Genomic DNA, 12,740 nt, shown 5'->3' with positions numbered 1-12,740 from the left:
CATCACATTCCTTCATTGCTCACTGAACATTTGCCAATATGCGCTTGTAATTGTGCGTCAAGGCCTCATGCCATTTACCCATATTCATAGGTACTGGACTGGATGAGCATACACATATTTACAATCTTTACAGAAAATAATTACAACCAAAAACGCAGAAAAACCAAAGAAGTAAATTAAAACATACGGAATAGGATGTATTACCTCTTTGAGAAAGAGCTGATTTTGGGGAATCCACATTTAATTTAATGTTCATGATGCTTTGATTACTTCTGCAGGGATTTCCATCCCATCACTGTAGGTAGCCCTCCGGCAGCAGGAACTGTGGATCAACTCCAGGTGTATCGTGGCTTTGAAGACATCACGGTTTGAGATACCAGCTGGAACAAATTGAAAACATTTTCAGTACTATGTTATTTTCATCACAGCTTTTTGGACGGGGTCGTAATTTTGAACATTTTACGCTGGAAGTTCAATATTAAACTTCCCTTTCGCTCTTACCAGCCCCCCACAGTTAATTGTGTTTTTAGACCTGAAAACGATCACAATTGTCACCAATAGTCGCTAGCTGGTTTTACTGTCGCAGTGGAAATCGATTGATGAAAAGCTGGTTGAGTACACAGTTAAACTGCAGGTCATCAAAAATGTAAGAAATGAGCTGAAAGACCACTAAAATACTGCCATTAGTAAAGCAGCTGATGTTGAGTTGAGGACACCTCTGCACAGCCACTGCCCCCAAATAATCCATCAGTGAAATGTTTGATCTTGACTACTTGCTTCTAAGTCTTATCAGGGTGGCAGCCAACTTTGCCGAATGTAAACATCTGTGTTGCTGGACGATCGGCACGGTTTTTTCCATGTACATAGTGTCATCAACTCATCCACAGTATGTTGAGCACCATGTCCACAGTTCTAATTACCATAGGGTGGATACAACAAACAGGAGCATTGCAGCTATATCGAGTTTGGTTTAGCTTGAATTAATATCATATTTGAATCATGTAATATACATAACTTACAAATTCAACCTTGGATGTGTTTTCTCTTGGTCAGTCACCACTGGGCAGAGGACAGTGATGTCGGTTTAATGAGATTTATTATCATACCACTAACTCATATTATATCATTTATATATATTATATCATAACTCATTAGCTGATTTCACACTTCTTCCACTGCAGTACTAAACTGGTTCATCCATTCTTGGGGCCAGTTCGGGCTGGGCAATGCCACGTTCCAATGTTCAACGGAATTGTTTAGTACGATTCTAAGAGGAATGTTTTGTAGTTTACCGATTTCCTTCAAATCTAATGAGCTGCACTTGGTGGTGAACAAGCGTTGCTAGGAGCGGAACATTACGTGGGTCTGCACTCCAGCAGACTGGTGTTCTTACTCTCTACTGCGTTCATGATCTTCAGGACGTACTTGGTACCGTCATTGTTGACCATAAGGAAGTTCTGGTCGAATAACTGTACAGGTTGAAGACTCTCGTCTCAGTTCAGTTGTTGCTTGCTGAGTTTTTGCAGTTTTTCCCATTCCAAAAGTCATAAACTATGAAACCTCAGACAGCAGACCTTTTTTGTCTATTTGGTCTGAAGTTATGTCAGACTGCAATATTAGGGGCTATTGGTCAATGTTTAAATGTTTATGGGATTAAAATATCTTTCAGATAAATATTCTCTTCTGTGTGTTGGTGCATTGCGTATGAACCACATGTCTGGTCTCTAACCATTTCTTCCATGCTGTATAGCTGCTCCAGTGTTGGGAATAGCTTTTTGGCAGAAGTCTTCTGGTGCAGGAAGGACCATGGCATAGGTCTGCACCTCGATCAGGGTGGGGTTCTCACGTCTTCTGAGTTCATTATTTTAAGGACGTTACTCGCCACCCTCGACAGCCGCCACATAGAGTTCTGGTCATCATAGCTTGGCAGTGAGCGCATTTCTGATGGCGTAGGCTGAAGCCTCTTCACCATCTCAGCCACCTGGATGGTTGGGTCGGGTTGGCATGCTTCACTGACATTCCTGTTGATGAACCACATTGGTGTTTGATAGAACATTTACAAAATATACAAAATATAGAAATTTTACTGCAAAAACATTGTCTTCAGCAGGCTGCATGTCTCTTTAGAAATCTGGTTAAATGTTTTTTGTATTTTATTGTTTTTATTTCAATAAACTATTATTATGTGCATACTTTGCTGTGATTGTTCAACCAGGTTTTACAGGTCACTATATCCCTTTTTGAGCTGAATCGCTTAGTAACTTGTTTCTATGCTTGCATGTGATTTCAATTCTGAAGACCTTTCTTCACATTGTGTTTTCTATAGTTAGCTGCATGTATTGGTTCTGGCCACCACTAACTAAAGACGCCATTTGGCCCCTCTCCCACAATAAAACTCAAATCTGGAGCCACAAAACCTATTTGCCCTATAAGAAAACAGTAGAGTATATATTATTTATTATACTACACATTATAATTTAATAGTTTGTTGATTGTCTGAATTAAAGAATTTTTTTTTCTTTATACCGTTAACATAACACAAGGAAAACACAAAACTTGCTAGAACAGAAGAAAAGAAGTCAGCAGTCAGGCTGACTTTGGAATAAAGAGTGCAGGTCATGTTTGAGTCCCCACTGTGTTATCTGCCTGTACTCTCCCAGTGTTATCTTGTTAGATGTCTGCATTCAGTTGTGCGTTAGCTTTCCAAGCATTTTTCCCCTGTGATTAATTTTCCCGTGCATCGACCCTGTCAAGTCCCCGTACCGTCTGTTGCCTAGCGTTTTTGTGACCCTCGGTCTGGTTGATGCCTGCCCTTTTCGTGTACCGACCTGGACTGTTTAATAAACCACCTCTCCACACCTGTCTGTCTCTGGTCTACTCTGTGGGTCCAGTTGTCTGTCTGTACCTGACAAGCTAAGTTGCAAACTAGAGCTTTAAAAATGACTAAGACTAAAGTAAATAACTAAAGTAACCTTTTCACTTCAGTTTTCATAGGATATAGGTTCTTTCTACTGCATTAAAAAATGTTTAAAGTGTTTTAAATTAATATTGTAACAATACATGTAATAAAAACTCCAATCATGGTGCTCATTACAAATTTATTATGTTAAACCATACCCTAATGGTGCAGTTTGTTTCTTAAATTATAATAGTAATAACCATAATAGTGTTGTCTTAACTCCCGTATTACTTTTTATTACTTAATTCAAACCATATACCATATCCATAATATCAGAAACAAAACCAAAATACATATAGACTAGTTACAGATAATCCTCTTGTTTCCAAATAAAACACACATTTTCCAATTCTTCATAAAGAATAATCCTGAATTCAGTGGACCACTGCATTAATACATCCTTATTCAGTCAATTAACTGAGCTACCATTTAGTTCACCACTACTGAAAATAATACCATAAAACATATAGGCCCTCATATGTTCCCTTATTTAACCTCACTCGTAGTGCAAATAAAAAGAAACTAGCATATTGCTCTTAATGACTGCTGGTTTAAGATAAATGCCTGAGCTGAAGACTTGCAAGGTTTAACACTAGTCTTAACTCCCTTATTACTTTTTATTACTTAATTCAAACCATATATGTCAAGCTAAAAATCAAACTTGCGCTACTTAAAAGCACACTTTGTTTATGCTACTACATAATTGCCTAAATTTGATGACACTCCAATTAGGCGAAGCAGAAACACAGAGGCACATAGGAAAACAACTTTGCCCCTGAAGTGTGACAAACATCTTCAATAATGCTCATAAAAATAATGATAGACAACACAGCAGTTTGTAAACCACAGACTTCTGGATTCCTGGAAGAATACCAGTAAAACACCTAATCCAGTTCACTTGCAAAACTGAGTGGATCTTCTCTTAAGATGAGTTTGTTTTCCCTGAGCAGCTAAGGGTAGGCAATGGCCCCACCCAAAACTTTGGTTAAAAAGGTAAAACAAAAATGCAATAACCAGATGCACATGAAAACTTACTCACTTCTCAAAAGTAGTTCACTGCGTGCAAGATCGAGTCGAAATAACTTGGCAGGGTGAAGATTCTGCTCTGTTCAGTTGCTTGCTTCGTGGGTGATAATAACTGCAATGGTGTCTTCACATTCAGAGTGAAAGAACATTTTCGTGACTGAGCAGGTTTTTACAAGATACCCTTGCCTCATGGAGGTATGTGTTGCTGCTTTCAGGTAATTCTGGTTTAATTACTGTAGTTTGTGTCAGGCCGGAACTTAAACAGGACTCAGAAGCAGAGGTGTCCATGAGCAGTTTTATTGAAGGAAACAAAACCTCTCGACAGAGTGGGGTGAAACAAAAGGCTATGAAAACCCACCTAACAGATTTTCTCAGAAGAGAGAATGAGGCAAAACTAAATAACAAAAAACACTCCTAAGGAGGAATAACTATCGTTTATGCAAAATTATCAAAATCAAAATCAAGGAGGAAAATCAAAAGGCTACAAAACATTAACTTAAACCACTACTAGCAGAACAGTAGCAAACAAAAAAACTCTCCCAAAAGGTGGAGGCTAGATAATACTACACGCTAAACTAAGTTCTAGAAACCAAAAGCAAGACTAAGAAAAAGTTACAACCAAAAATCACTCTTACGAGGCAGAAACAAAAACTCACGAACAAACAGACTTGGGCTATGAACAAGGCTTGGAGCAGGCTTGGGTGTACAAACAGAGACGAAACACTTTGGCACAGGACAAAGTGACACGCAGACAATATATACACAGGGTAATGGGGAACAGGTGGAAACAATCAGGGCGGGGAAGACAATCAGACCGTTGACACATGAGGAAAGGCAAGTGACCTGAAACGAGACGGCAGGTAAATTTAAAAATAAAACAGGAAATGACGAGACAGAACAAAAACCGAGCTTGACCTCACCGCGGTGTGAGTTTGTTTTGTTTTGTTTTACAGTTTTATGTTGTGTCTATACACTATTGCATATAAAGTTGCAATAATTTTGTTTTCAGACACATTCCTCTTTTTATTCCTATTTATACACATCAGGTTACTTGTGGTTTAATTTTCACTGTGATAAGTTTTAAAGAAATTCATCAATAGAGTTTTGAGAAGATACACTTTATCTATCATGAATGAATCACATTGTCTCACAATCATATCATGAGTATAATCTCATGATAGATAAATATAAAAAATGATGGAACTTTTTTGTCATCATTGTATTTTAGAATAAAAGTTCAATCTTGACTTTAAAAATAAAAGTAATTGTTTAAGTGTAATCCACAAATAAAGGCAATTGGGACAAATATTTGAGTTTATCAAACATCACATGTTTGATAAACTCAAATGTCAGTCCAATGTCTTACCAAGTGGACTGTTACCATAAAGACGAACACCAAAGTACACAAGTCAAAACAACAAACATGATTTGAGAAACTATGGACTTGTGGCTTGTAATGGGGTTTTTGTAGTTCGCTATGTATTGTAATACTGTGTCTGTTTTGTATTTGTTGCATTTATATTTCTAAGTGTATTTAGCACCCTTAAACGTAGCTCCCACATTTGTTTCTCGTATTTTTCACATTTTTACATAATTACTTATTATCTTGAATACATTTCACCCTTTAGTGACCATAATGGAGATGCAGCTGACTGCATTTTGGATCAGTATCATACTAAGAAAATGTCCGCTTATTATCCCAACTTATTATTAAATTTGAGAACCTACGGACTATTCATGATGAGTTACTAATAAAGTTACCCATGATATAGCACTTTTCCCTGTATGCTTGCTTCTTCTTTCTCTGTTCTGTCTGTCTCTCTATTTTTGCTTTCAAAGTACATTATTACCATAGAGCATTAATACTTCATCTTGCATACTTATCTCCAATTCAGACACACCTATATGTCTGAATAAAACATATTATTTCATTTGGTGAGTGTCTCTGAATGCAGCAGCACTCTGAAACCACACCTTCTCCACCTGTTCCTTTCCAAGCTCCCAGAGTTGAGGGAGAATGTGGACGCCCTTCTTGAATGGGATCATTAGATACTCTGCATTTTCTGGATGCAGAGTCACAGAGTAACGAGCTAAAACCAAAGACTGGCAGAAGCGGGACAGCACCAGCACATAGAGACAATCTTTTTCTGCCTCATTGAGGGGAAGGACACTTTCCCAGCCTGCGATGATAGGTCCACCCACTTCTATGGGTTTAGGGTGTTCCATCATCATATACATGATATTGATAGATAGCTCATGGATGTAATAGCCACTGTTCATGTCCCCAAAGTCTAGGATACCAGAGATCCTATAGCTGTCACTCTCATCACGTTGCACAAGCACATTAAGGTCATTGAAGTCCCCATGGTTAACGCCTTAAAAAAGAAAGAAAGAAAATGCTGTTGTTTATGGGAACCAAAATACATGATCCTCATGTATTCAGTGACAGATCAAGTTTCTGCAGACAGGGTACAAGAAGCCTCAGTGGTGGCGAAGGAGGTGAGTAGAGGAGTGTTTGTCCTGTAATGTTTGTAACTTGTTGAAGTTTCAATCTGGAGGAGAATCTAATGAGTAATTATCATACTCACACTTGCGGAAACTGGAGCATTGGGGGACCACAGAGGTCTTGTACTGATGAATGACAGACTTAACAACCTCCTGAAGAGGATCTCCATCTAGTACATTCATGTATGTTTCCAGAAGGGGAACGTATGACAGACTCCATATGAAATTCTCTCTTTGCAGCATGCTAAGATTAGGGTGTTCCAACTGGGAAAAAAAAAACAGAGAAGCACAAAAAGACATTAGTAAAAAGAAGATGAATAACTTGTTTTGTTTATTTACAGATGTACAGTTTTTAAGAATGTTTCTTTATTTGATACAATGTCATATATAGATGTTTGCATAATAAATTCAAACATAGGTGACAACAAAGTAGCAGTACAGTAAAAGTAAACCCCAGTGGTAGTAGATATTGACATTTATGACAATTTTTTCTTCAATAATTTTAGAGTTTTATCTTGAGACAAAATTTCTCATAATTCAGAACTGTGTTGTCACAACAATTCAGGAATTTTAAAAACGGCAAAAACAAATGATCTAAAATATTCACAGGGATGTCAACTGTATACCTTTTGTAGGATTGTGTCCATTCTGGCTGCCATCTTGCCGGTTTCATACAGTAACTGTGGTGTTAAAGGAGCCTTGGAAATAGTGATTCCAGGCAAATAAGTCAACAGCCGGACCAAATAAGTCTGACAGCCATAGCCACAATCTGTCAAAGGTGAAGACAAAATTAGCATTACAGCCATTAACGTTGCTTTTGGTCTTCATAAAGAATTACCTGTATGTTGTCCTTTCCTTGAGGGGACACTTATCTTTACTAGAAAGTGTGACTATTAATAATATGGAGGACATGAACCTGCTACGGTCTGCTATATAAAACTGAAGCTACAAATGTGAATGTTTTACCTTGAGACAAGACATCCACTTCCTCCACTGGTCAAGTTCCTACAGTGTAGGTCATCACTTATGTTTATTATCTCTCTGAAACGTCATCTAGCCCGGGGCCAAATTCTAAAATCTACTCAGCATGTTAACACAGGCTCAAAGACATACCATTGTGTCAATGTATAATATGCTGTATCTTAAAATTGTGTTACTGTCAATTGTTAACCAAACTACATGTGATAAATTAAAGCTGTCAGAAACCTCAATGAATGAATGTTTGTGTGGCCAGCGTTACACAAACAGGCAGCAATGAATTTCACTATAGTGCTGTATAGACGTGTGGGAGGAATGCATCAAATAAAAACCAAATAGCAGCACTTTTGTTATTATGAAAAATATGAAGATGATTCTTTACAATGTCATTATTTAATTCCAGTGCTCCAGTAAGGGCTTAATCGCATGCATGCAGTATTCCTTGAAAGACACACCACTATGGTATGTGTGCTGCTGTCTTGAAAGACTCTTTGGAGAAATAATGACCAGCATGAGCAAAGTCAAAATAAGTGGGATTAAAACCTCATTCAAACCACTCATCTGAAGCATATGAAAAAAAGGCTTATGGATAGTTACTTGCAGTATACAAATAATACTGTTGTCTAATGTCTACTAATGTCTATGGGATGAAATATCTCTTCAGATAAATCAGAGGACTTCCTCTTCTGTGTGTTAGGTGACATTACGTATGAACCACATGTCTGGTCTCTTACCTATATCTTCCATGCTGATAGACTGTCCTGCAGTGTTGGGAATAGCTTTTTGGGTAGGAAGTCCGTTCTGGTACAGGAAGGCCATGGCATACGTCTGCACCTCGATCAGGGTGGGGTTCTTACTGTCTTCTGAGTTCATTATTTTAAGGATATACTCGCCACCTTCGACAGCCGCCACATAAAAGTTCTGGTCACCGTAGCTCGGCAGTGAGCGCATTTCTGATGGCGTCAGGCTGAAGAGCCTCTTCACCATCTCAGCCACCTGAGACTGGTTGAGGTTGGGCTTGGCATGCTTCACTGACATTCCTGTTGAATAAAAACAACATGGTGTTCGAATAGAAAACTTTTACAAAATATACAAAATAATTAGAAATTTTACTGCAAAAACATGTATTACAGCAGACTGCATGCCTCTTTAGAAATCAGGTTAAATGTTTTTTGTATTTTTATTGTATTTTTTATTTCATAACTATTATTATTGTGCAACTTTGCTGTGATTGTTCCAACCAGAGTATTTTAAAGGTCACTTATATACCTAAATGCTGCATGTGACTTCAAATTCATGAAGACATTTCTGTCATTTGCATGTGTTTTCTATAGTGGCCACCACTAACTAAAGAGCCATTTTGGCCCCTCTCCCACCAAATAAAATTGATCTGGAGCCACTAAACCTACACCTAATATGACAATAGTAAGGGTATAACCTTTGTTACTATTTGTTTCCTCCATTTAAATTTTAATTTAATAGTTTGTTGCTTTCTGCAACTATAACAAAGGAAAACACAAAAACTCTTATGAACAGAAGAAAAGAAAGTCAGCATGTGCAGGCTGACTTTGGAATAAAAGAGTATGCAGGTCTGTTTAAGTCCCCCACTTATTTGTGCAAAATAAATAATAATAAAAAAAAAAAAGTAAAATAAATAAAATAAAAAACAGACATCTGTGTCTCCTGACTAGAATTTATTGACAATACTGTAACACCTGCATAGATAAAGACATTCTCTTTGGCTAATTCTGGGCATATATATATGTATATATATATATATATCCACCAGGATGAGTTGGGCAGAATGTGAGACCGACTCAGGCACTTCTGATAGGAACCCTGTCAGGAACCTCTGGGAGCATTTTTCCCGGAACATATGACTCATACAAATCTCCCAGTTAGATGTTTATTGGCATATTGATTTAAAGTGAGAAATCAAGAAAGCTGACAATGGTGCAAACAATTTTAAACAAAATATAGAAGGAGCTGTAACAGAAATATTGATTACAGAACAGAGTGTGTGGATCTGAAGGGGTAGCGTGTTGGGTTTAAAACCCCCGCGTTGCCACTACATGGCTGTTTTGGTTTCCGGGGTACTTTCGGCCTGCTCTCGGCACAGAGAGGTCCACCTGAGATTTAAACTATAGAGAAGATGTTTTCGGGGGAATTTAAAGGAACTTCTTTGTTTAAATCAAGATCGGGGATCATCTGCTCTGAGTTTTCGTCCTTTTACCTCAGACCACCACTGCTGTAGTTAGAAAGGTGTGGAGACAGACCTTTGATTCTGCTGTATTGTGGATTGCAAACTGTTTGTATGTGTAAAGTCTTATTGCGCAAGCGAAAATAGGTAACAATCTGTCCAAAACAGTAGGCAAATGTGAGTTAAAAAAAAAAGCAAACTGACTCAGCAAAAGCAAAGTCAGAGACAAAACATCTTTCTGTAAAAGATCAAAAAAACAATGTGAAATTATTATGGTCAACCTGTAACTGATAAGCAGTATGTTAAAACAAACACACACACTGTCTGACCAGACATCACAATTTAAGGCAATGTTTTCTCCACAAATACCAGCTGAAATCGTCGGTAGACTGAAAGGATGGGATTTCGGGTTTCTGTTCACTTCATATTGTGTGAAGGGATGAATGGCATGTGGCCACATGAGGGAAGATTTGAGAAAGCAAAGCTGTAAATGGCTGAGATAAATGTTAACCGTAATGTTGGGAATCCATCCTGGGATTACAGATACATGCAAGAATGTATGCAAGTGTGGTTGGCTGTGGCCTGAAAAAAGATGTGGTGTGAGAGTGAGTGATAAACGCTGCGAGTTTGAATCCAATGACTAAAAAAAGGTAATTGATCTGAGTGCCAAATGTGTCACTGCCTGTTGTGCCTGTACTAGAAGCTATGTCATGCCTATAGTTTTAGTTTGTTTTGACTCCGTTTTATTGTTTGGTTTCCCTCACTTCCTGTCTGTGTTCATTCTAGGTGTCTTCACTCCATGTGTGATTGTCTATTGTTTTCACCTGTGCCTCGTTAGCCCCGCCCCCTCATGTGTGTATATATGTCTGTCTCTCCCAGCGTGTCTTTGTTAGATTGTCTGCATCCAGTTGTGAGTAGCTTTCCAGCATTTTTTCCCCTGTGGTTAAGTTTCCTCGTGATTCGACCCTGTCAGTCCCGTTACCCGTCTTTGCCTAGCTTTTCTGTACCTCTGTCTGAGTTGACTGCCGCCTTTTCGTTTTTTTGTTTGTATCCGACTCCTGGACTGTTTAATAAACACCTCTCCACACCTGTCTTGTCTGCTGGTCTACTCTGTGGTCAGTTGTCTGTTGTACCTGACAAGCTAAGTTGCAAACTAGAGTTTTAAAATACCTAAGACTAAAGTAAATAACTAAAGTAACCTTTTTACTTAAATTTCATAGGTATAGGTCTTTTTCTACTGCATTAAAAATGTTTAAAGGTTTTTTAAATTAGTATTGTAAACATAATGACATAAAAACTCCATCATGGTGCTCATTCCATAATTATTATGTTAAACCTAACCCTAATGTGTGCAGTTGTTTCTTAAATTATAATATGTAATAACCATATAGTGTTGTCTTAACTCCCGTATTACTTTTTTACTATTCAAACCATATACCATATCCATAATATCTAGAAACAAAACAAAATACCTATAGACTAGTTACAGATAATCCTCTGTTTCCAAATAAAACACACATTTTCCAATTCTTTCATAAAGTAATAATCTGAATTCAGTGGGACACTGCTAATACATCCTTATTCGGTCAATTAACTGAGATACCATTTAGTTCACACTACTGAATAAATAATACCATAAAACATATAGGCCATCATATGTTCCCTTTTAACCTCCTCACTCGTAGTGCAATAAAAGAAAGAACAAGCATATTGCTCTTATGCACTGTTGGTTCAAGATAAATGCCTGAGCTGAAGACTTGCAAGGTTTAACACTAGTCTAAACTTCCTTACTACTTTTTATTACTTAATTCAAACCATATATGTCAAGCTTAAAATCAAACTGCGCTACTTGAAAAGCACACTTTGTTTATGCTACTATCATAATGCCTAATTTGAGTTACACTCCAATTAGGCGGCGCAAGAAAACACAGAGGCACATAGGAAAACAACTTTGCCCCTAAGTGTGACACACTCTTCACTAATGCTCTCTAAAACTTGATAGACAACACAGCCAGTTTTGTAACCACAGACTTCTGGATTCCTGAGAATTCCAGTAAAACACCTAATCCAAGTTCACTTGCAAAAACTGAGTGGATCTTCTCTTAAGATGCAGTTTGTTTTCTTCCCTGGCGCTAAGGTAGGCAATGGCCCCACCCAACAACTTTGGTTAAAAAGGTAAAACAAAATGCCATAAACCAGCATGCACCATGAAACGTACTCACTTCTCAAAAGTAGTTCACTGCGTGCAAGTCGTCGTCGATAAACTTGGCAGGGGTGAGATTTGATTCTGTCTCGTGTCTTGCTTGCTCGATGGTGTAAATAATCAGTGGATCTTCACATTCAGGTGGAAAATCATTTCGTGACTGAGCAGGTTTTTACAATGTGTTATCCTTTGCCCCTGCAAGTTGCTTGTGTTGCTGCCTTCAGGTAAGTTGTGGTTTTGTTTTGATTATGTGTTTTTGTTTACTAGTGTTTATGTTTGTGTCTATCGATTAGCACTAAATGATAGCTTTCCTTCATAGTTGCAATACATTCCTGTGCTTCAGACACTTCTCTATGGCGTGTATCGACACACAGCAGGTTAATCGTGGTTTAATTTATCACTGTGGATCAGTTTTAAAGAAGATTCATCAATAGTTTTGAGAGATCACTCTATCGACTATGATCACATGTCTCAGTCATCTGAGAATACATGTTTGATTCCAGCTTTACTGAGCAACATTTTGGTTATAATGCTTTGGTGTATTTTCTATTTCTCTTAGGTTTCAATTATGGTTGAGACACTATAGGTGCATCTCGTTTCATCCCAGACGTACTTCTTATCCGAAAGCTTTGTAGTGCTTGATTGTTTGCCTCTTTTCAATCATTAAACAGTTTTTAAAATGCCGCTAAACCTAGTACCCTCTAATTTCGAATTACACTGACAATCTGGAATACCTCTGCTTTCTTCTTTCTTTCCTCTTCCTTTTTTTGTCTAACGGTTCTAGTTTTTTTAGTCTATTATGTATTTTATTTACTTAATAACCTATTGTTTTTTACGTACTCCTGTACTCTATCTTTTATTTTAGAGCA

The 12,740-nt window shown here is 37.7% G+C and overlaps 2 protein-coding genes across 2 annotated transcripts in view; one reads left to right on the top strand and one right to left on the bottom strand.

Annotated features, from left to right (window-relative positions):
* Positions 1-1,469, top strand: part of LOC104927979 (receptor-type tyrosine-protein phosphatase S) — a 151,796-nt gene extending 150,327 nt beyond the window's left edge. The window contains exon 29 of the mRNA XM_027290252.1: positions 1,419-1,469. Coding sequence (XP_027146053.1) covers positions 1,419-1,469 — 51 coding nt within the window. The remainder of the gene's footprint in view (positions 1-1,418) is intronic.
* A 3,420-nt stretch (positions 1,470-4,889) lies between these two features.
* On the bottom strand, positions 4,890-11,912 carry LOC109141606 (hydroxylysine kinase). The gene is made up of 5 exons (XM_027290426.1): positions 11,891-11,912; positions 8,203-8,508; positions 7,117-7,259; positions 6,574-6,754; positions 4,890-6,360 (listed from the first exon to the last, which is right to left on the bottom strand). Exons 2-5 carry the CDS (start codon positions 8,504-8,506, stop codon positions 5,909-5,911), a joined length of 1,080 nt encoding a protein of 359 aa, XP_027146227.1. The 5' UTR covers positions 8,507-8,508; positions 11,891-11,912; the 3' UTR covers positions 4,890-5,908.
* Between the last annotated feature and the right edge of the window lie 828 nt (positions 11,913-12,740).

This window comes from Larimichthys crocea, chromosome XVII (genome assembly GCF_000972845.2).
Source record: "Larimichthys crocea isolate SSNF chromosome XVII, L_crocea_2.0, whole genome shotgun sequence".
NCBI classification, from domain to species: Eukaryota; Metazoa; Chordata; class Actinopteri; family Sciaenidae; genus Larimichthys; species Larimichthys crocea.
The sequence above is the reverse complement of the archived record's forward strand: the minus strand, read 5'-3'. Positions and strand labels throughout refer to the sequence as shown.